This window comes from Chanodichthys erythropterus, chromosome 8, assembly GCF_024489055.1.
Source record: "Chanodichthys erythropterus isolate Z2021 chromosome 8, ASM2448905v1, whole genome shotgun sequence".
NCBI lineage: Eukaryota > Metazoa > Chordata > Actinopteri > Cypriniformes > Xenocyprididae > Chanodichthys > Chanodichthys erythropterus.
Genome location: NC_090228.1, coordinates 7408364 through 7432739, shown reverse-complemented (window position 1 = coordinate 7432739; position 24376 = coordinate 7408364). Strand labels below are relative to the sequence as shown.

At 36.9% G+C, this 24376-nt stretch overlaps 1 protein-coding gene across 1 annotated transcript in view; it reads left to right on the top strand.

The window, feature by feature from the left end:
* The window catches only part of tfec (transcription factor EC), a 46626-nt gene that overhangs the window by 5334 nt on the left and 16916 nt on the right, over positions 1 to 24376 (top strand). Inside the window, exon 2 of the mRNA XM_067391656.1 lies at positions 4820 to 5019. Coding sequence (XP_067247757.1) covers positions 4843 to 5019 — 177 coding nt within the window. The 5' untranslated portion in view covers positions 4820 to 4842. The remainder of the gene's footprint in view (positions 1 to 4819; positions 5020 to 24376) is intronic.

Genomic DNA, 24376 nt, shown 5'->3' with positions numbered 1-24376 from the left:
GCTCTTACAAGTGGTGCTATCATGACGGCGTGGTGATGAAGGAGCTCTCCACTGCAAGCGATGGTTGGAGAGCCCTCAGGACTGAGACCGCCCACCCTGAGTCCATCTCCCAACAGCGTCTACGAGGCCCACAGAGCAGCTCTCATATCACACAACCGGCGTCTCGCACAAGGCAGGGTTCAGACACAAGTGAGGCTCAGCTCACCACGTCCAATCAGTGACAGCGGAGGGGTTCATGGGAAGATGAGGCACTGCTCAACCTTGGCCAATCAGAGATGACATTGAATGTTTGCTCTCTCCTCGGCCTGTGGCTCTTGGGTTTGACCGAAGCTCCATGTCTGAGAAGAGACCGACTCAAGTGGAGCGCCGGCTAGACAGACACAAACACAAGCCTCCATTTCCCTGTCTGGTCTATTTGGGAAAAGCTGCTAATACTGTTTCTTTTTCTGTATCTGAACTATTCGTGACAACTTTCATAACTTCCTCAAATGAGGTGCACAAGAAAACATATGCAATTAGAGAGGCCATATTATACCCTTTTAAAAATCGTAATTTTGTTTATAGGGTCTGTCATAATCTGCTTAGTTCCTGTCTCTGTGAAGCTTCTCCTTCTGAAAAGCACAGTGTGCTCTGATTGGTCAGCTGTGTTTTGATTGTCACACCTTTTACCATAATCACAAGTTTCAACACATACTCATCCAGGCTTCACCCCTTTATTTTGCATATGCCTTGGGTGGGAATTATTAAAATGAGGAATATTGTGACATGTACATTCACAGAAGAAACCTCAAGACTACAATCGAGTTCAGAAACAGTGCTTACTGATAAAACTCCCTTTGTTGCTTGTATCTTTGCAGACCTGTTTCATGCTTGTTGAAAAAGTTGAAATTGTAAAAAAGCACAATAGGTTCTCTTTAATGGCACGTACAAGAAGTGACATCACATACCATTGCCTCTATGAGATGTCCTCACTAATATAGCGAACCGGGGTGTGAGTAAAAAGTGAATAAATCTTCTCTCGGGTCATCAGGTGTGGGGAATGCAAACAGCTCAGTGGGTATTCCTAACAGGATTACAAAAGAGATAGATGACTGAGATTGAGAGTGAGCAGTCTCACTGTCCAGACAGGCTCTATTACAGCTGCCAGATTACAACAAATATGACCGAAATCACCAAAACAAATAAACTCACTGTGGCCTTCTAAATCCTCAGTATTGTACAAATGAACTCCTTAGGAAAGCCTACAGTGTAGGAACTTACATGCATGCTAATGCAATGCAATAAAATGAAAAAAAAAAAAGAAAAAAAAAGTACCATCTACTATTATATAATGTTAGTAAAATATTATATATCTTTCATATATGCAATTTATATGTTGACTTTTGGACCATGCTAAACAGTCAAACCTTGATCCCCTTACTATAAATATATCAAAAAGTAAAACAATATTTCCCAAAACAATCATGTTTTGTATGAAGCAGTTTGATTAGAGAAAGAAAGCCAGGTGCGCACTGTATGATTTATAATAGTCCTTTACGACCGTTGCTTGTCAGACTGTACGAACATGATTCCCACTGTAAACCAAGTCACACTGTAAGATCTCAGTTATCAATAGACATAAGACGTGTTATAAACGGACTCATCAGAGTTTTGCAACATCATCCATTTGTTGACGGTGAGCTGCATTACATACGGGAAAAGAAAAACAATCTATAGCGTTAATGTTGTCGCTGCACAAATTGTGTCATCAGATTCTGCACTCCTATTAGTTTTTGATTTGATGGTTGTTGTAGGACAAGCCAGACTGCACGACTGTGCCCCAAGACTTCTGACAATTGGCAGAATTAACATTTGCTCACAATGGTCATTAATCGGCTGTCAAACGAACATGTCAAACTATAGCGATCAAAGACTACAGATTTTAGCCTGGGATCAGAGGAATCTTTTAGGATTCTCAAAATTTGTCTCAGACAGCCGAATCATGGGCAAAATCGTACAGTGTGAACCCAGCTTAAGTCTGTCCATTATCCAGACTCAGTGACTCAGGGCCTGAGCACAGGCAGAAGCATCGCAGCCCCGCTCGGCATCTGAGGAGAGCCAGCGAGAGCAGAAAACCAAGAATTAGCCATGAAAAGAGCAAATAAATAGGTGCTTCAACTTGAAAAGCCTGTAACAAAGCCTTTTGAGGACCTGAGAGATGACATGAGAAAGAATGAGGAGAGAGAGAGAGAGAGGGGAAACAAGTGTTTTGTCTCTCAGCCCAGAGCTGGTGGAGGGGCAAAGCACCACACAGGGCCGTTTCTGAGGGAAAGCTTTTAATGAAGCCCAGGGGGAAAGGAGAGCTCATCAGACTGAGACATATCCTCTAAAATCTCTCTTTTTTATCTCTCACACACATTTTATATCACATATACACATTGAAACACTTTTTCTAGGCTTTTAACTAGAGCAGGGCAGGATTTATACTCATGCGGATATGCATTTTACCTAAGGCTACAATATCGAAGTATAGCCTATACTTTCTTGTCTCCACCTACACAACCAGCTAACCAATGACCCATAAGCCTAAAGGGTTTTACTATACACTGTAAATCACTAGCTAAAGCTCACCAGTGTCTCGTTGACCTCATCTTCACCCTGAAAAATGACCCCTTTGCAAATCAATGACACTAACAGGGAAAAAGCCACATTTATTCATCAAAAAATAGATTTTTTTTGAGGCATTTTCTCATGCAAAACGTATGATATCATGATATTTGTTATTATTTGATATTTTTGTTTTATTGCCCACAAGACCATACTCCAAAAAGTCTGATCTGTACTCTGAGAAAAGTAATAGCACAATATATGTATGAGAAGTACAAGCAAAATGCGCAATAATGATAATGTGCAAAAATAATTACTTTAGCAAGCAACTTCGAACACAAATCTAAATCGACATGTGAAAGATATGATAAGAATGCCAAATGCAGCAGGTTGCAGTTTAGCACAAAAACCCGTTTGCCGGCATACCCCTTGCATCCCGATGAATGCCAAATATAGGGTTTTACTGTTCGGTAAATTGTAGTAAATGGAAAATGGCTTGGGATTTCTGACTTCTGAATGTGTCAAACAGTGCCATTGCTAAGGAGTTGGAAACCTGAAACAAAAAGCCCTGGTTTAGTATCATTACTTCCCTCATTATAGAATTAGCTCTATAAAATGCTACTGTTGTTTGGGAGAAATACTTACTCGCCTCATAATGGAGAGGCTCACACACAAATAGTGGCCCAGTGTGGACACAGGCTCAAGTGAAGTGCAGACATGGACAATTGTCTCAAATAAAGGAAGCTAAAAGCAGCTCTGTCCCTGGAATGCTGACAGATGGACAGGAACATTTTTTAGCAGCATTTTGGTCCATCTCTGAATTTGACTGGTGTCGAGAATCGCAAATGCTACTGTTCTGCAATGCTGACAGGAAGAGAGAAATAATGAGGGAATACAGAGAGAAAGAAGGCAATTTAAAATCACTTGCACCATGCATGGAAGTAGAGAGGTGTGGGCAAAAAAGGAGGAAGACTTGCCAATTACGTTGTGCTCAACCTCCTGCTCCTCCATTATGGAGCTCTTTCCTTTCACAGTGCTGTCTGGCTCTCAGTGTGGCCCCTCTGATTGTGTGAGGCGTCACTGTCTCACTGATCTCTCTCTGATAGAATGAGATCCTCATGCTGCATAACTCTACACCATGCCTACATATTGTAACATAACGGATATCTGAAATTAAAAGATGTAGAAGAGTCATACAATAAGGAAGAATCATTCCTTGCATATGCAGTGTGGTCAAACATGGATAGGCAACAGCTGTAACTTTTGAAGTGTAGCTACATCAGTGTGAGATACAATTAGATAGACTAAGACAGACAGACTGTCTGATAGATACATGAATAGACAGACAGATGAGTAGATGGACAGATAGATAGATAGATAGATAGATAGATAGATAGATAGATAGATAGATAGATAGATAGATAGATAGATAGATGGATGAGTGGATAGATACATAGATAGATAGATAGATAGATAGATAGATAGATAGATAGATAGATAGATAGATAGATAGATAGATAGATAGATAGATAGATAGATAGATAGATAGATGGATGAGTGGATAGATACATAGATAGATAGATAGATAGACTATCTATCTATCTATCTATCTATCTATCTATCTGTCTGTCTGTCTGTCTGTCTGTCTGTCTATCTATCAAGACAATCTTTCAATAATTCATTCCAGTAATGTGTAAATGATAGTCACACTGCAACACTAAAACATGATTAAAATCTTCATCTGTCAGTTTCAGATGGGAAAATACTGCTTTTAAAGTAGATAACACTGAAACAGGCAATTAGCATTTTACACTTAAATCACTGATTGTGTGTGACAGTTGAACTGAGACTATATATGCGGCATGCTGCCCCTTATTATTTCAGCTCCATTTCAATCATTTCATGCAACATTGACGTGATGCGAGTCTAAACAAAGACGCATTGGATCACAGGCTGAAAGAAAACATCCCTCAAATGAGATTTCAAATTGACCCTAGGGACAGTACACACAACCTGACTTATTTAAATTCATTTGAATGTCTTTACTGATTCTGACTTCACACATCACACAGATTTATTCGAGATACTAATCCAAGCAAAATTTTGGAAATGGCTAAATATGAATTATACGTTAATTTTTAAAATGATACACTAAATGAAAGTGAACAAACTATGTAGATGTAGTGACGTATCACATTTTACAGCTCGCTTATCTCTTGTGTTGTGTTTTCAGCGTGCAGCCTTAGGAATCCAGCAATGTTCCAGTCATTCTCTGGTGCTCAAGCAGCCCCTGCGACTAATGTAGCAAACCAGCAGAACCAGTGGGCCCCGGGGCCCTCGTTCTCCTCCTGCCCCTACTCCTACCACACCAACCCAAACCCAGGTCCCTACCACAGCAAACAGCCCTCAACCTGGCCTTGGAACCGATGGAAGGTATGCAAAATCTTGGACATGTTTAGTTTTTGCATCATGGCATTTAATTGTGATTAACAGAATATTACATTGCAAATAGAATGCAATGCAGCGTGTTTTGTTTTTTGCGGTGCCAAGTATGTCTTCATGGAAAATGTATCTTAACTGATATTAATTAAGTGGAACTGCCTTCACAACATTTGTAGGATCAATTCTGATTTTGCGTTGACTAAGTCACTCTTAGTTTCAGCAACTGGACGTCATTAGCAAGAGTATCACAAGAGTGCTGGCAGTATCATTAGAGCTGATCTTAATGTAGTTACATGCATCATAAAACAAATTAAAATGATCCCTTGGTGTGGAGGGTGCCAAAAGCTTGCACATGATCTAAACAAGAAAGAGTCTGTGACATATCTGTGAATATATATATATATGAATATATTTCAAAGACATGGGCAATGGCAGGGTCACATTCAATGTGCTTCAGAAAGTAAAATAAAATAAAATATTGCAGTTTAAGGTTATAAAAACTTCTTAGACACCAGGAAATGCTACATGCATTTTAAAGATAGATAGATAAATAGATAACTAACTATCCCTAAAACTAATATGTGTGTGAATTGCATTGTACAAAATCAGAGGCTTTTTTCTCATTTCTGCCACATTGATACTTAACCCCATAATGTGATTATAGACGCATGCCTGTGTCCGCACATTTGAGCCAGAAACCACCCAAACAGCCCTTTGTGTCCCAAGACTCATTTGTCTGGAATTTCGATGCTGTAGATTTGCTGGTGGTTTTGTTTCGGAGCGTAATTCCACACTATGTGCTGACAGAACACTGTAATCACAATAGTCACATTCGACAAGTGTTTATTTTGACTGTAAAAAGCAAAAGGTCCTGAACTGGAGTGTGAGTTTCTATATATGATTCATCCCTTCTTTTTTCATTCTTAGGCTTTTATTAATCCTTTGAAAAAGGATTGGAGATTTGAAAGGATTTAATAAAAAAAATGTTTCTTGCTCAGAGGTGCTTTTGGATAGCTTAGGAGAGCAATATAAATGGTTAAATATAAATATATGCTATATAAATGCAGATAAATGTTTAAGCTCATATTGAAATCTCTAACATTCTCAAATCTAGTCACAGTTTGAGTAAATGTTATATTGTTGAACAAATAATTAAATACACGATTTAATAATTCAAATAATTAAAAACTAAAATAAATAATACACACACATGTTGGGTTTCCATGTTTTATGGGGACATTCTATACACAATGATATGTTCAAACTGTATATTCTATCCCCTACCCCTAATCCTACCCATGACAGAAAACTTTCTGCATTTTTACATTTTCAAAAAAACATCACTTACAGTAGTATGATTTATAAGCTGTTTTCCTTATGGGGACCAAAAAAAAGGATTTCGGATATTGCCATCTTTGCAAGGACATTATGATCTGCTTAAACTGGCCAGACAGAAGAAAAATAGATGCTTCATCTGCACTTTTAATATCTGTCAGAAGGAGAAAGATAGAAATCAGTTTTTCAGATGGAGAAGCAAAGCAACAGTCAGTTGTAAGCGGGTGGAAAGGGAATAGAAGAGGCCGGAGCACATCAAAGCTGCCTTGTGTTTGCTCTGGTCCACAAGAGGCCTTTCATGTGTTAAAGTGTGTGTGCGTCTCTGTTTTGGTATGGATCTGTGTATTTCAAACATTGTAGCACTACCTGTGTTTGGAGGAAAGAGGCTGGTCTCTTAGAAGCGTGCTGTCCCTTGAGGCTACGGCAGACGTACACACACACTTTCACTCAAGAAGACACAGATCTATAACTGTGTATCTACACGCCCCCCTGCCTCTGAGGTTTATCTTGAGTGTGTCGGGTAGAGCCAAGGGGTTATGGGAAGACGTATTATAGGGAGACGGAGATGGGGGGTGCTGTTTGGATCCCCACTGACTATTAGGACCAAAGCAGTCTGCAAGGGAGACCACCCACCCCGTCTCGCTCAGACCCAAACTCAGTCTGACATCCTGCGGCCCACTGGACTGGCAGGAGGGAGGGCAGGTCAAGAGATGTCTAATGGGGACAGACAGTTGCAGCGTATACTGGAGCAGGTTTTCTTAACAAGTCCATACCTTGGAAAGACACAGTTAAAAAGCTGTGATGGAGTGGATTACTGGAAACATAGTGCTCTATGCTAAATACAGTCTTGAATGCTAACAGAATTGTGAAAGCGTTACTCACACTGGTGATGTATGGCGCTGTTAATGGCTTAAACTCTTGTCTTTGATTGTGGAAATATCATAAATGGTTTAAAGTTGGCATGAAATAAAAATTCACCCTATTTTCTAAATGCATGTTAATGATATTGTAAACGGTGGTGTAAACATCCCCTGAAATAAAACATAATGGTAATTTCGCACTATGTAAGAAAATATCTGTCCCAACTTCAGTTTAAACAGACCCACATTTTATTGCCAATTTAGCTTTGCATATACTGAAGTGAAGCTATTAAGAAAAATATCCATATTTATAACTATATAAACTATAACTGGCTTTCCATAGCTGCCGTATGCGAGTCTAGTTCCGGGTGAAGAGTGACCTGTAACCCGATGGAAGACGTATTGCATTGGAAGTGCAGAGGATAGAGCAAAACACCAGTCATGAATTAGAAGTCTTAAATGAGAATATTTAAAGAGAAATGTCGGAGGAGCTTTAGTTAGCAGCCTAGCTCCATTTGTTTGAACCGGGAGAGACGTCTACTCTCACTTAAGCTTTAGCTACTCCTGCATCCTACGTCATACGTCAGAACTTGACACTTCTCGTGAACGCGCATGGCAGTTACCGGAAGCTAGTAATTACATTTTATATAGTTCTAATTATGGATATTTTCCTTACAAAAATGCATCACTTCCCTTCAGAAGGCCTTTATTAACCCCCTGGAGTTGTATGGATTACTTTTATGATGGATGGATGCACTTTTCTCGGCTTCAAATAATATGGCACCATTCACAGTCATTATAAAACTTGGAAGAGCCTGGATATTTTTTAATATAACTCCGATTGTGTTTGGCTAAAAGAAGAAAGTCATATACACCTAGGATGGCTTGAGGGTGAGTAAATTTTGGGATAATTTTATTTTTGGGTGAACTATCCCTTTAAGCCTAGTCCCAGACGAAAATGCATGTTTGAGCTGTTTTAACTAAAAGCAACTTGCACTGACATATCTTAAAAGATGTCAGTGCCGTTGCTTTGTCTCAAGATGCAAACCAGTAAATGTCCTAATTGAACTAAGGTCTAATCCTGACAGAATCTAAGCCCTGTCTGTGAAACCAGGCCTATAACTGATACTTCTGCAAGCACTCACAGTATGGGATGTATTTTGCAACGAAGCATTTCTAAAGCAGGGTGGGTGGAGTGCGGATCAAGAGAAACATGGTGGCATGATGATAAACATCACAAAAATGATCTTTGATGAACTAAATCGTCCAGGACAAAAAAAAAAAAAAAAGATTGCTAAATAGAAAGGAAATATATAAATAAAATCAAGGGAGTAAGGAAGGATGAACACATCAGAATTTACTTGCACACAGTAATTGTGAATCATCAGTGAGAGGAAACTGTATTAGGAGCACTGATTATGACAAACGGCCTGTCATCAATTGCAACATAAGATGGGGTTTTTCCAGGACAGTGGAGTGACTCAGTCCGCCAGTGTCACTGTTCTCCCTTTCTTTAAAATGACTGACTCTAATCAGAAGTACTCTTGATCAAGTACATTTCCAGGGACTTTTACAGCCCTGCTGTTTGGTGATGTTGCTTGGTCCTTCCGTGTCTCTTTGATCCATCAGGGTTGTTCCCTGCTAATAGGATTAAACCAGCGGCCTTTTAAATTCTATATATTGAATGTAAAAACCCAATATGGGATGGAAACCTGTTTATCTGCCTGAAAGAAGTTATTCAAAAGGTCAAAAGAATCTGTAGCATCTTTTATTATTTCAGTCAGGATAGTTTATTAAAAAAAAAATAATAATTAATGTAAACGGAATGTACATGGTTTGGTTTCGGCGGACTAGATTTGCTACGCTGCTGCTGCAGAGCAAGTATGACTTGCTTCTGCTAAATGTTCAGAACATAAAATGAAAGGAAACATTCTGCTGCTGCTAGAGAGAGGGAGACCCCCGTAGTAGATCTAGGCAGGTGGTGCTGTGGAGGGCTTAGAATAAGAAATCGCATAATGCGCAGAGTTAGTGTATTCGCTTGGATGCGTCATGCTAAAGGGAAGTAGTAATGGACAGGTGAAATTGATTGGCTTTGGAAGTTGCATTGAAACAGCTAATGAGAACGCAAATAGAGCATTATATTATATTATATTATATTATATTATATTATATTATATTATATTATATTATATTATATTATATTATATTATATTATATTATATCAAGAAAAAGATGAAGGGATTCAAAAGAATCTGTAGCATCTGTTTATATTATATTATATAGAAAATAATAGAATACATAATTTTAAATACATAATGATTATATAATCATATATATTCCAATGAAAATTTGATGATACACATGTGCTTTGGCACACATGAAATGCCCGGATGTGCTGAATAGGCCTGAAACAAGTGAACAGTCATTTCATCACAAGCTTCATTCAAAGATGGCAACTGAAGTCCTGGCATGCGCAATCCCCATTAACAAGCCAGCATATTCTCCTTTATAAGATTAATGCAGTACATGTAGCAGGTGTCTGCCAAAATTCCTGTCTTATTTAAACCGCCCGGCCCATACCAGCCCTGTAATCCTATTAGGCCTAATTGAGTGAAGTCGACAGTCTTTTTCAGTTAAACCATGTTCAGCCACTAATAGGATTCAAAGGAAAAAGGTTCAATGCATGGAATATATGCTAGTGTGGGCTTTTAGCCTTGAGCGGGGCAGAGAGTTGTGCCCCAGGGCACCTGTGAGGCCTGATCTGGCCAGAGGGCTAGACGGGACGTAAGGAGGGAGGGGGTCTATTTAGATGTACAGGGATTATTACAAGCAGTAAAGGTTTTACTTTTTCTTTTTAATCATGTCTGACAGTATAATGAAACTTCAGAATCTGTACATCCACACTGCTGTTTGTGCTTGAGCATGGATGTGAGCAGAAGATCATGGGTGAATCTGAAAAAAACATTCAGGTCACATTTCAAGCAGAAAAAAAATTAGACAGTATATGCAACAAATATGATCTATAAATAGCTTAATCTTTTAAATTATTTTGTTTCAGGTTACAGTAATGATGTTCTGGCATTATGAGTATATGAAGAGTTTGGTTCCAAAACGCAATAACTGCATTTTGATTAATTTGAGTAAAAAGGTGTTTTCTTTACCAAGAAAGTGGCAAGATGAAAACCATTATTTTCTATTTCAAACTTTCAAATAGCATCTTTTGGTTATAAAAAAAGTAAAAATTCAAATCTACATTTTGATTTTAAAAAGTTTATTATAAAAACATATTATTGTTTTCCCAAAATGCAATAAATCCATGACACTTTTTTTTTTTTTTCAAAATGCAATTAATCCATCAATATAAAAGTTATTTTTCAAATGTTTTTCAAAGTTGATTCATATACATGACAGAGTTTAAACTTTGCCAATATGTATCTTATATACAGGCATTTTACTAAAAATACATTCAGCCGTCACTCCTAAAATGAATCTTGTTAATGTTATAAATTATTTGTCATTACCGATTAAAGAGTATCTGGTGCCACCGCACGGTTAAATAAACACATTTGCCGAGTACATTGGTATTAAAAACGGCTTTTAAAAAAAGCCTTCAATGTTTACAGTGGGTGGAATGGAGCGCTGCGATTGGTTGAGCGGATATATCGCGTTCTGCAGAGAAAGGAGACTGGCGTTTGTCGCGTTTTGGAAAGAAAGGGAGAAAACATGACAGAATAACACGAGGGATATCGCATTTTGCGTAAAATTAATAAATGAAATTTCAATACCGACCATATACAATACTGATTTTGGCGAAAACTCAATTTTTTGAAAATGGCGTTTATCGCGTTTTGGAACCAAACTCTTCATATGTTAAATTGTCATTAAAATTGTCCCACAGTGAGAAAAATCTCACATTGATTTTAGAAATTGCTGTGGAGCAATTTCAGTTTATTCTAACACACAAAATTCTTAAAAATCTTATTATTATTGGTTTAATAAATATTAATAATAATAATTTGATTTATTTAATAACAACAATAATAATAGATAGGATAATTATTAACTCTTATAATGTTATGAAAGTACAAAACATGAACCTGATGATTAATTTATGGAAGGTGATTATAAAACAGTGTCACAGTTGTCTGTTGTTATGAGACAGATCTTGCATGTGATATTGCAATGCATAGAATTGCTTTAATCGTATTGATTAAACGGTAAAAGGCAAAAGAACTAGACTCTTCTTGTCTTCAAAGATATTATCTGCCTGTCCCAACTGACCTCTAGCCTCTGATCAGTGTGAGTCCATTTCTGCGTTTGATGGGGAGACATGTATCAAACAGGGCCACTGTGGCCCTTAATGTGGTGTATCACCAGGGGCCCTCGCAAAACCCTCAGGCGAACATCTCAGAATCACCGCTCAGCCACACTGATTAGTCGCTGGCGTCTTTTGTACAGAATGACTGAAAAGGACACAGGAGTTCCTCTTCAGTCAGGGTGCATGAGTCCCTTGTGAGGAACTGGACTAGACTAGACTAATCTATACTAAACTAAAATAAACAATAAAATAAAATATATACAAAAATAACAAACTGTAGAAAATGTGATGCTGTAGAATTACTTAAGTATAATTATTCTGTGGGATCAGTTAAGTAAAACCATGAAGTGGTGAAAACCGGTCATTTTCCATTCACATACCAATTTCAGATACATTCTGATATAGTTTATGTAAAAAGCATGAAAGTGGCAAGTATTAGCCATTAAGGACAGCCAATGCTTCCTGAAGGAAGTCAGATAAATGTCAATCAAGATCAGAGGAGAACGTCATTAGCATTTCCTAATCTCATTCAGATTACTCGATTCGTCCCATTGTGGAAAGCTAATCTCTAGAATAATATTTCTTTTGTTTTCTAAATCCCTGTGGAATCCTCTGTGGTGTCAGTGAGTGGGTTTCTCCATACTCCCCAACAGGCTTTTTATTTTAGTAAATAAATCCATTTGCTTACATCTAACTTGATATGGTCATTTGCATGTTGAGAGAAACTAGGATGTACTGATCGACGTGGAAGATGCCATAAACCAAAGCACTAAGCGGGAACTATCCTGGAGGTGGAGTGATGAAAGGAGACTTTTATAGCAATAATAAGGGAAAATGCATTCTAATATGTATGATCAACTGGCTCACACTGAAAGTCACAACCAGAAAGTGGAGGCAGACTGGAAGGAAGAGCCTTATAAGGACCCTACGACTTGAGTAATTTTATAAATGAATATGCAGCTCTTTTATTGTGCTTTCTTCTGGGGACGCCCCAGTTTACTCCCCTTGCTAAGCACCTTTCGAAATTACAATTGTGAAACATGGCTTAGATGTTGGTTAAAAGTGGCCTTAACACAGAATTTAAAAGCACAGGGTCAGGAATAGTTTGAAAAGCCGTTTGGTGTTATTGGCCAGCGATTTGAGTGTTTGGACTACAAAACATTAAAATTAAATTAAAACTTAAGACATTTACTGAAGTACATACTTATGATCAATTTATTCCTGTGTCCTTTATGAGGAAATCTACTTAGAAATTCATTTTTGTGTCTCTTGTAATGGTGTGATGCTGCAAAGACTCCCATGCAAACCTGAAGATATCAGATATTTAAATTCAGATTTTCCTGTCTTGAAAATTTTTAATTAACAATGAATTAATAAACATTTTCTACTTCTGTTCAGTGTAAAAATATTAGAGTTTACTAGTAATTGTTCTTATTGAGTGAAATCCTTATCCAGTAATTATGAATGGAAAACTGGAAAAGTTTTATTACTTTTTTAAGCATTTTATTTGATTGTTTTAAAAAAGTTTTTTTTGTTGTTGTTGTTTTTGTAAAGAAACATCTCAGGAATTTCAGTGAGATTTTCAGAGCAGACTATGATGTCTATGTCTTCAATATAATATTGTGAATGACAATGATAAATTAACAATATATAAATCCTACAAAACGAGAAATATTAATATTAAATGTTGCCAAATAAATACATGAATAAATAAATTCCACAAACATTTTCTTGCCCAGTCCCAGTAGGTTATGGGTTGGAATACAGTATGTAAAATAAAGCTTTCCATGTGTCACCAACACTGAACTATTAGGCCCTGTTTACACCTGGTATCTATTTTAAGATGCATTTTGGTTGATTGGATCACAAGTGGACGATGCTAAATACAGGTGTAAATGGCATCTAAAACATTTTTAGCTTGTCCACTTTCGACCACTTCCTGAGGTAGTCGAAAATGCATTCAACCGGATCGTAGTGTAGATGCTCATGTGGTCAAATGTGTTTGAACAGCCACAAAAGACCACCTAACTGACCTAATGCGTAAACATTATGAGAAGCACGCCAGCCAGATGGGATTTAAACTTTGTTGGCTGAAGACCCAAGTTTGGTTTGAAGACGAAAAACGTACCAAGCACAGTGTTCTCCCACCATTTCTGATTTCTAACACACGCGTTCAGCCGGTCTTGCGGCTGTCAGAGCAGAAATTAAATTTCATGCTCTCTGTATGTTTTTCCGTCATCTCTGTGCGCATCCATATGTAAATTGCGTGAACTTATTTTGTCCATTAGGTTGAAATATCTGGTGGAAAAAAACGAATAAATGTACCTGCCCATAGACCCTTCCCTCGAAGAAATTAGGATAGAAGTGGTTGAAAGTGGGCAAAAGAGATGGATTAAAATGGCAGGTGTAAACAGGTGTGTGTGCCTTGTATACATATGATCCGATCGACCAAAACGCAGGTGTAAACAGGGCCTTAGTTACTCTAGTTGACCTAACAATCTCCCAACCAGTCCCAATCAAAGACCCCCCAGTAACTTTTAAGATTTTAAGAAGATGTATGACAAAAGAACGTACAGAAAGAAAGGATGAACAAGAAAGAAAGAAAGAAAGAAAGAAAGAAAGAAAGAAAGAAAGAAAGAAAGAAAGAAAGAAAGAAAGAAAGAAAGGAAAATTTAAAAAAAAAAATGGATTAATTGGCATAATGCAAGGTGGCTGAACACTGCTAGAGAGGGTGTCAGATTTTGGAGAATCACTACCATTCTCAAAGCTGAACCATCTGCACAATTAGCTAGCCGAACTTTGACCCCAAGAAGAATAATTAATGAAAAACAGAGGATGAAGACAAAATGTGCAGAGCCATTTGAGTGAGTGAGGGAGAATAATACATCAAAGAGAGTCAGTAATTGGCCCTGTGGCTTTCATTCCTTGCCCCATTTCTTTCAATTCATTGACTCAAAATAATGGGTTCAGGTTCATTATCAACAGGTCGTAAGCTTAGGAGTGCTAAACAGGCTGGGGTGTGTGTGTGTGTGTGTCGATGGCTCAGAGGGACCCGTACATGAGTCTACGCAAGTAATGCATGATATTGTTGTGGCATAAAGAGCAAAAGAGAGCGATACATACATCAAATCAAAATGCTGGAATATAACTGGTATGGTCAGGTAAGTCAATTGAGCATTTAATGTTTTGTATACTAGAATGATGAAATCTGTAATGCGATTTAACTGTTGCTTATATTCTGGTTTATCCTGCCTAAGTGCAATTATATTCCGCAGGGAACAACTTTAAATGCTTTGAAGCCTGTCCTTTTGTATCAAATTAATCTGTAATGAAAAATCACATAAACTAGGTGTATAATGAAAAACATATATAATGTGTCAATGTTATGCTACATTTGACAAAGTAAATTCAATCTGGCTAATTTAATTTACATAATTGTATCATTGGTTTTGCATGTGTTATAGCGACGGGCCATTTTACGCTTCATATTTTCAGCTAACAGTCACCGTCACCTTTTACAGATGGGAACCGTAAAAACTAAAAAAAAAAAAAAAAAAAAAAACAACAACTAAAAAACATATTTATAGATTGCATGCTGTAGGTCCCTTATTAAATTGTGTGTTTGTGTGTAAACAAATGCATGTGCGTTTACAGTGTTGCTTTTATTGTGGCACAGAATGTTACGACTCGATTATGTCCTTGCGTATCACATGCAGTTATCTCCGCTCATGCACATGCAGACGAAACTCATTTGCCACAGTCTAATGTTCAAGTTACCAGCACGTGATGAGGTAAAATTCCTCAAAATAGTTCATTACTAACCTAACATGCTCAGACGGATGCCCTCCACCCCACTTCTGAAGCAACTGCTCATACCCCCAACACAGTTTGGACTGCTATAAGATTGACTTTGGTGGTTTTCCCATACCTGGGTGTGCCATATCAGGCACTTAATAACCTAATAGGTCTTAAAGTCAGGCTTTTGGTTTGAGCAGCACCCTGCAGTGATGAAAAGAAAAGCATCATCTCATGTTAACGTCACCCAAGTACTCAGCTGAGAGGGAAATGAGATGAGAAAAAAAAAGTGAAAGCTCCTCAAGAATGTGGGATTCCTTTCAATGGAGTGCGTTATTGTTCGTCATTGTGGTGGCGTGGTCAGAAAGATACATTTTCACAGCCATTAATGTCATTACACTGGTTTATAGGAATTCAAAAGACTTCTGGGGATGTGAAAATTCTGGCTGACAACTTCAAAAAGGAGAAAGAAATTAGGAACAAACTGTTCTTCAGCACAAATGACTCAGCATTTATAAATCATGATAAATATTAGTATCATATATGAATTTTATTGGTTGAAAACTGACGAAATATGTACTTTCCCAAAAAAGTTTAATTTGTTAACATTAGTTAATTATATTAGTTATCACAAACTAACAATGAACAATACTGTACTTCTACAGCATTTACAGTACTAATTTTAGCTAATAATGTAATTAATTTAGCTAATAATATAATTTTTGTGGTCAAAAACTGGTAACATTATTTTGATAGTCCACTATCTATAAGTACATTTGCAACTACATGTAAACTAACTCTCATTACAGTATTAGACTGTTTGCTTAATGTCTGCTAACACTTTATTTTAATGGTTGGTCAACAGACATTCTACTGACAATAAGTAACTTTGCAACTGCATGTCAGCTTTTTCTACTAACCTGAACCCTAACACCTAACAGTCTACTGATACTCTAATTGACATGTATTTGCAAAGTTACTTATAGTTAGTAGAATGTCTAAAATGGACCATCGAAATAAATTGCAACCCAAAAGTAATATGTGTTAACATTAGTTAATGCACTGTGAACTAACATGAACGTGATTTTTAAATTATTAACTAATATTAACAAAGGTTAATAAATGCTGTAAAAATATATCGCTCCTGTTCCTGTTAATGCATTAACTGTTAACAAATGACACCTTAATGTAAAGTGTTACCAAAATATTGAAGCTCATTTCTGCCTTAAAGTACAAAAAAGTAACTGTATAGTTAAAGGTCCCATTCTTCGTGATCCCAAGTTTCAAACTTTAGTTAGTGTGTAATGTTGTTGTTAGAGTATAAATCAAATCTGTAAAATTTTAAAGCTCAAAGTTCAATGCCAAGCGAGATATTTTATTTAACAGAAGTCGTCTACATCGAACGGCCAGTTTGAACTACATCCCTCTACTTCCTTCTTTAATGACGTCACTAAAACAGTTTTTTGACTAACCTCCGCCCACAGGAATACACAAAAAAGGGGGCGTGGTCTTGTTGCACTCCCACAGGAATACACAAGAGTTGCGTTTGTAGAGTGTGTTTGTCTTCATGTCGTCGAAACAGTGTTATTTTCATCCCGCAGTCCAATCACCTTTGTTTGGCCTTCCCAGGGACGCTGTACTTAGAGATCAATGGTTACAACATATGTTTAACTCGGCTCCCGAAAATTATAATTGTGGTATCCTTACTGCAATAGTTAATGTTAGACTGCAGTGTACATAATGGCCACAAGAGGGGACTATGTTTATGTATACGGCTGTTTTCCGTATGAGGTACTGTTCTGAGTGAGTGCTAACGTTGTACATTTTCTGTCTCTGCTTGTGGAGATTAAAGAGTTCAGTCTCTCTGGAATTATTGTCTTTTGTGTTCATTCGGCACAACACCACAATAATCCACATGTAAAACTATGTGCAGCACACGTTATGGTAAGAGACGTGACCTTTCCGGGCAAGGAGCGCTAAGTGCTGTCGAATCACAACATAGAACAAGGAAGTCATCAGCCCGTTTTTATGAAAGTGGAAACAGCGGTATACAGATAAGTAAATTATGTGAAAAATACTGTGTTTTTTTACATGCGAAACATGAACACATGTTATAATGCACACTATAAACACAATCAAAGCTTCAAAAAAACACGAAAAACGGGACCTTTAAAACTGAGTTATGAATTCACATTGTGAAATATTAAAAGTGCCCCAATTATGTGATTTTACAGGTTCCTATTTTTGTTTTGGAGGTCACCACAATAGATTTAAATGCATCAAAAGTAAAAAAAAAAAAAAAAAAAAAAAAAAAACTGTAATTTTCTCATAATATTGCAGCATTACCTCATTTCTTTGAGATTCAAAATTCTGAATTCGAAGATTCAGTCTCTAAACCCTTCCTTTCCAAGAGCCTACTCTGTTCTGATTGGCCAGACAGCCTAATCTGTTGTGATTGGTCTACCCCTTATCTATCTGCAATGACATTCAGACATTCAGGAAATATCTATTACCATATCTGAATTTTAGCTCCGGAGGCTTCCTCAGCGCTTGATATGTAGTGAGAGAAACATCAATGATGGTGTTGATTTTTGTCCGTATCAATTCCAGTCCTCATCCTTTGGAAGTGCCTGAAAACTGGAATTGCAGCGCTGAAAACAGCATCTTCTCGACATGTCGAGAACAAGAACCAAACTCTTCCAGGCCTCAGCTGCTATTACAGTGTTTTAAGGGGCGGGTCAAAGTAAACATTGTTCATTGGCAGCCAATGAAGACCATAGACTGGCATTATGCAAATTTGTTTGATTGTTACATAGGTATGTAACAGGAAGTGAGACTGGAATTGCTGACGACTCATTTTGGCAGTTCAGAATCGATTCTTTCTTTTCTGAGACAATAACTTTTTTTGTTGTACAATTTGATCTTTAAAACTTTGCTGTCCTTTTACATTCACAAACAGTGAAGTTCATTCTGAGTAACGCTCTAGCAATATTTGTTTACAGATGCCATTTGCAACGACATTCAGACATTTTAAGTGGCTCTAACTACTTTTTGAGGCCACTGTAGATTATGCACCCATTGTGTATGTACTAGTAAACCACTCTCTTGTGGTGTCAGCCATGTTGTACGTGAGCAATTTCCCAACATGCTCCCAAAATACTTCATCTGATATTCCACAAATCAGAGGTGATTTCCTTCTTGAGAGTAGAAGGGTCCATCCAGAAGATCAGTCTCTGTTTCAGCCAGATGGACAAGGCCTTTCATTCAATCCTGAACATGAGAGGACACCACACTGGTCACTTTGTACTAGTGTCTGTTCTTCTACTCCACCATCAAATTCAACTCAGGCTGTGCTGATTAATCAATTTGGGCCGAGGGAGAATGTAGAGAGTTCGGTCTGTGGAAGGAAATTACAATGATCCAATTTAAATCACAAAATCAGTGTATTAATCTTTAAAGAAATGTCTGGATATTACAATTTATTTGATTAAGTCCTAATGGAGAAGAGGTCTGAAATGTGAAAAGCCCCCTCCCCCCTCCTCTTTTATAGCACTGTCGATGAGCTTATATTTATAGGGTTATAGGCATACCTAAGCAATGTGATAATAGCACGCATTTCACTCAATATAACAAAGTTTGAGAAAAAGAGAAATGAGACACTAGTAAAATGAGTAATGAGACAAGAGTAAAATGGAAACATGCATGCTAAAACATTGAGCATAACTGTATATAAACAATCTTTGTGTGTGTGTGTGTGTGTGTATTAACAGTATAAGATTTATGTGCCTCACTGTGTCATTGTAATGGCTGAAGGCTTTTACACTGTATTTGAGACAGCCATGACTGCTTTAACGTGTCACGCATCTTACGGCACAATCAGACACATGGATGCTGTGTAGATTCTCCACAGTCACAACACACACACACACACACACACATAAAATGACACTGACTTGAAGAGAACGTGGACACAACGGTTTCTTTGTCATCCTTCAAACTGTGTATTATTAGTTCGGGTAAGGTCAAAGTTGATCTAATTTTCTGCTTAGTCTTCATTAAACAGCTATTGCATTATTTCATTTTACACAATTAGATTTAGTCCGTAATGAATATATCTCAAGCTAAAGCTTTTGAACAGGGCTTTGCAAATTTAGCCCACAATTGCACTTTATGTGCACTTGAAAAAAAAAAAAAAAAAAAGGTTGTAAAGTTAAATTTTACTCTGGACCACAGGCCATACGATCACTCACATTATAAACTCAAATTTCAGGATAAGGGCAGCAATTGTGCTGATATCTGAAGCGACAATCCATTCAACCTTTGATACTGCTTTAACTTGCACTCATAAATAAGAGTTTAGACACTTTATGTACATTCTTCCAATCAGATAAGAAAAGAGTCTGTGTTTAAAGGCCAAATTTAATCCCCTGTTTCAATCTTTGATGACATTTGAAGTAAAATGGATTGATTGTGTTCAGCTTTTTACAACAGACAGATGAGACAATGACATGAGAGCTTGAGAACTCAAAATAAAAGTCTAGTCTGAAATTAAGGAGTCAGCCATGTTATATCACTATACATTAAAGGGTTAGTTCACCCAAAAATGAAAATTCTGTCATCATTTACTCACCCTCATGTTGTTCCAAACCCATAAGACATTCGTTCATCTTCAGAACACAAATTAAGATATTTTAAATTAAATCTGAGCGATTATTGTCCCTCCTTTGACAGCTATACAGCTATCACTTTGAAGCTTCAAAAAGTAAAGAGACTGTAAAAATAAATTAATATGAATTGAGCGGTTTAGTTCACATAACAATAAACATTGATCAGCGAACATAAACAGAAGCTCAACCGAACCTGCTTCATGCGTGAGAACAAACCTCTTGCTGAAGCACAAATGTGCTGCATAACACACGAGAATGAACCCTATTGGTTCTTGCTGAAGGTCAAACATGCTGCATAACATGAGAATGAACCTCATTGGTTCTCGCACGTCAAGTAAACATGCTTGAACTTCCATTTACCACAACTGATGTTTGTGTTGATGAATGTTTATATGTGAATAAAAGCCTAAATTCAATCTGTTAATCATATAACACGATCTTGTCTCTTCAGAAAATTTGGACTAAACCACTCAATTCATATGGATTCATTTTACGATCTCTTTTTGAAGCGCCAAAGTGGTAGTTGCGTAGCTGTCTATGGAAGGACAGAAATTGCTCATATTTCATTAAAATATCTTAATTTGTGTTCCAAAGATGAACGAAAGTCTTACGGGTTTGGAACGACATGAAGGTGAGTAAATGATGACAGAATTTGCATTTTTGGGTGAACTAAAACTTAAATATACATAGTGGTGCTTGTTATTACTATTCCTCAAACTTAGTGCGAGCGATTTAAAGGTGCCATCGAATGGAAAATTGAATTTACCTCAGCATAGTTGAATAACAAGAGTTCAGTACATGGAAATGACATACAGTGAGTCTCAAACTCCATTGTTTCCTCCTTCTTATATAAATCTCATTTGTTTAAAAGACCTCCGAAGAACAGGCGAATCTCAACATAACACTGACTGTTACGTAACAGTCGGGATCATTAATATGCACGCCCCCAATATTTGCATATGCCAGCTCATGTTCAAGGCATTACACAAGGGCAGGACGTCTGGATCAGTGCACAGCTGAATCATCAGACTAGGTAAGCAAGCAAGAACAATAGCGAAAAATAGCAGATGGAGCAATAATAACTGACATGATCCATGATAACATGATATTTTTAGTGATATTTGTAAATTGTCTTTCTAAATGTTTCATTAGCATGTTGCTAATGTACTGTTAAATGTGGTTAAAGTTACCATTGTTTCTTACTGTATTCACGGAGACAAGAGCCGTCATTATTTTCATTATTAAACACTTGCAGTCTGTATAATGCATAAACACAACTTCATTCTTTATAAATCTCTCCAACAGTGTGTAATGTTAGCTTTAGCCACTCATTCAAAATCAAATGTAAACATCCAAATAAATACAATACTCACATGATCCGACGTATACATGCAGTATACATGACGAACACTTTGTAAAGATTCATTTTGAGGGTTATATTAGCTGTGTAAACTTTGTTTATGCTGTTTGAGGCAAGCGCGAGCTCATATTTTGTAACATTATAAAAGTCTTTATTGTGATGTTTTGATAAAATTAATGTGTCCTTGCTGAATAAAAAAGGAATTTTCTTAATCTTACTGACTCCAATCTTTTGAACGGTAGTGTACATTTGTGCGTTATTGCTTGTATACCGTAAGTGCTTTTTATCCGTTTGCTACGTTTGTGTACAACAGAAATGTCCTCAAATGTTCCTTACCCCGGCTCACCTTACTTTGACAAACCCTAAAATTAACTTACGATCTGTCGTTATAACACAACTCTCTACAGCCAAAAAGTAACAATGCAGGCAAATCCATTTAGGTGATTCAAACCAGTGATTAGTCCAAACCCAGATAAAGAAAGCCTTTCAAAACCACAGCGAACTCATAAGCCCTTGCTCTGAAAGCGCTGGGCCCTTTTTGTGAGTCTGGAGTGTGGAGGGAAGTCATGTGATGCGGTTTGGTCATTTTGTGATTTTAAGGGGATCAGTGCAAAGCAGGGGGCCGAGTTAGAAGATCATGGGATACGTTTAGACGCTTCTGAAAAGTTGTTCACCCCCCAACTATTGAGAATATATTTCCCAATAAAAGCAGTTTATTGATCAAATTCACTACAACTACTTTCCAATGCATTATTTGAAGTGTATAGCCTGTATTTGAATAGTGAGGAATGTGTTTTACAGTTGCTGTTTGTTTTGGGTCAGCAATTAAATCTGTCCGTACGGGACTGTGGGTCTGAATTGGACGGGGTTGAGTGAATTCCTCTCAGGTGTGCCTGTGAACGGCGTGCCTTGTCGACCCTGATGGAGTGGAGTCTAATTGATTTAGATCGAAAATCACATTAGATGTAATCACATCTTTTCTGGGGAAACCAAGTTTCTATTCATCCCACTCTTAAATGCAAAAACCTATTAGCAATGTATGAAGCTGTTTATGTAACATTGCAGTCAATTAATATTTTAAGCTTTTCATGCCAATTGTTGTGTGTAAAGATGTAAAGATGCTTAAAATAGTTTTGATTTTTATAAATCAAAGCTGTGCCTGTAGACCATGCAATGAGCCCAAAGTATTTGGACTGGTAAGTTTTGCTTAAAAATGTATGAATGTCATTGCATTTGGTAACTATGGAAGCTTGTTGTTTTCTAAGGTACATTTATAAAAGCTATAGTTTAGATATGAACTCATAACTGCAAGATATAAACTTGGAATTGCGAGAAATAAAGTCAGAATTGCGAGATATAAATGCTATCGCAAGGAAAAAAGTAAAAATTGTGAGACAAATGCGAAATTGTTAGAAAAAAAGTAAGAATTGCAAGAAATATAGTCAGAATTGCGAAATATAAACATGCAATTGTGAGGAAAAAAGTAATAATTGGAAGATATGAACTTGCAATTAATTGCTAGGGAAAAAAAATCTGAATTGCAAGAATTCAGAGAAAAAGGTAAAAATTGTGAGATAAAAAGTCACAGTTACCTTTTTTTTTTCATTTCATGGCAGAAACATCCATAGGTAACAAAATAAACCAACTGGTTAAATTTTTAAAGAATAATAATAAAGAATAATAGCACAGGTACATTTGAAATAAAATAGAATAAAATAAAATATTCATAAAATTGAATATCTCATCAAGTGTTTACATTTTTGGAGGTCACTTTGTCATACAATGAAACAGAATCCAGGTAAACTTCATATATATAAATTTTGTACATCTTTCACACCATATTTTTTGTTGATAAACTCGTTTGCACTGAGCTCAGGGAGGACAGTTTGGCACTCCTATCATACAGTTAAAATGAGTGTAATATTTAATTTATATATGAATCATTAAAGTCTTCTGGTTATTATGCATTCCTTTTCTACTTGGATAAAACAGCTCTCAGATGTGTGAGCAGGACTTTGAAGTCTTGTCTCAGAAGCGGCCCAACTCTTACAGGAAGTAGCTCATGTTTTATACATACTGTATGTGGGGCTAACAAAGGTGAGAATTCAGACTGAATTCAGAAAAACATGGAAAAATGGCCAACCAGGATTTTGGGTAAGAGGTAAATATACAAACACATACAGAAACACAAGAAAAAAACCCACACACATATACACACAGGTTCAAAGGCACTCTGGTCCATTACTAGAAACCATCCTCAGCATTTCCTTTAAAACAGGAAGCAAGGCAACAAAAGGATGCTGATACACACGACACACGTCCTGTCTACTTTAGAGCTCTGCAATGATTTTTCCAAAGCATCTTCTCATTGTTCTCATGCCACAAATCATTTACAAAATTTGAGATACGAGTTTTAAAATGGCCTCAATTTTCTTGCTTAGTTTATATTATGCAGCACTGAAACCTGAGTTAAAAAAGTGATTTTATTCCTTGAAATGCGACTTTATATTGCTCAGTTGTGTCACTTGATACTTGATACTTTCCGTCGTTAAACTAGCAAAAGAGGATTCGGACACCTGCGGATTCGGACACCTGCACCATGCGCTTAGATTGTTAAAATAGGGCCCCGTATCTCACAGTTGCAAAATTATACGTATCTTTCAAATTAATTTCTCAAAACTGCAACTTTATAAGTCCCAATATAAAGCGACCTTATATCAATATTTATCAAAGGGACTTCATTTCTTGTAATTGCGACTTGATATCACTTTGTGACTTTAAATCTCACATGATTGCAAATAATTTCTCAAAATTGCAACTTTGTCTCCCAATTGCAAATTTGTGACTTTATCTCTCACAATCACAGCTATGACTGTATGTGACTTTATTTATTATATTAAACAGGATTTTACAATTACATTTTTTTATTGTTTTCTTACGAGGCAGAAACAGACTTCCATAAATTCCACACCTGCTGAATCTCAAAAACACTAATGTTGATAAAAATGAGTTT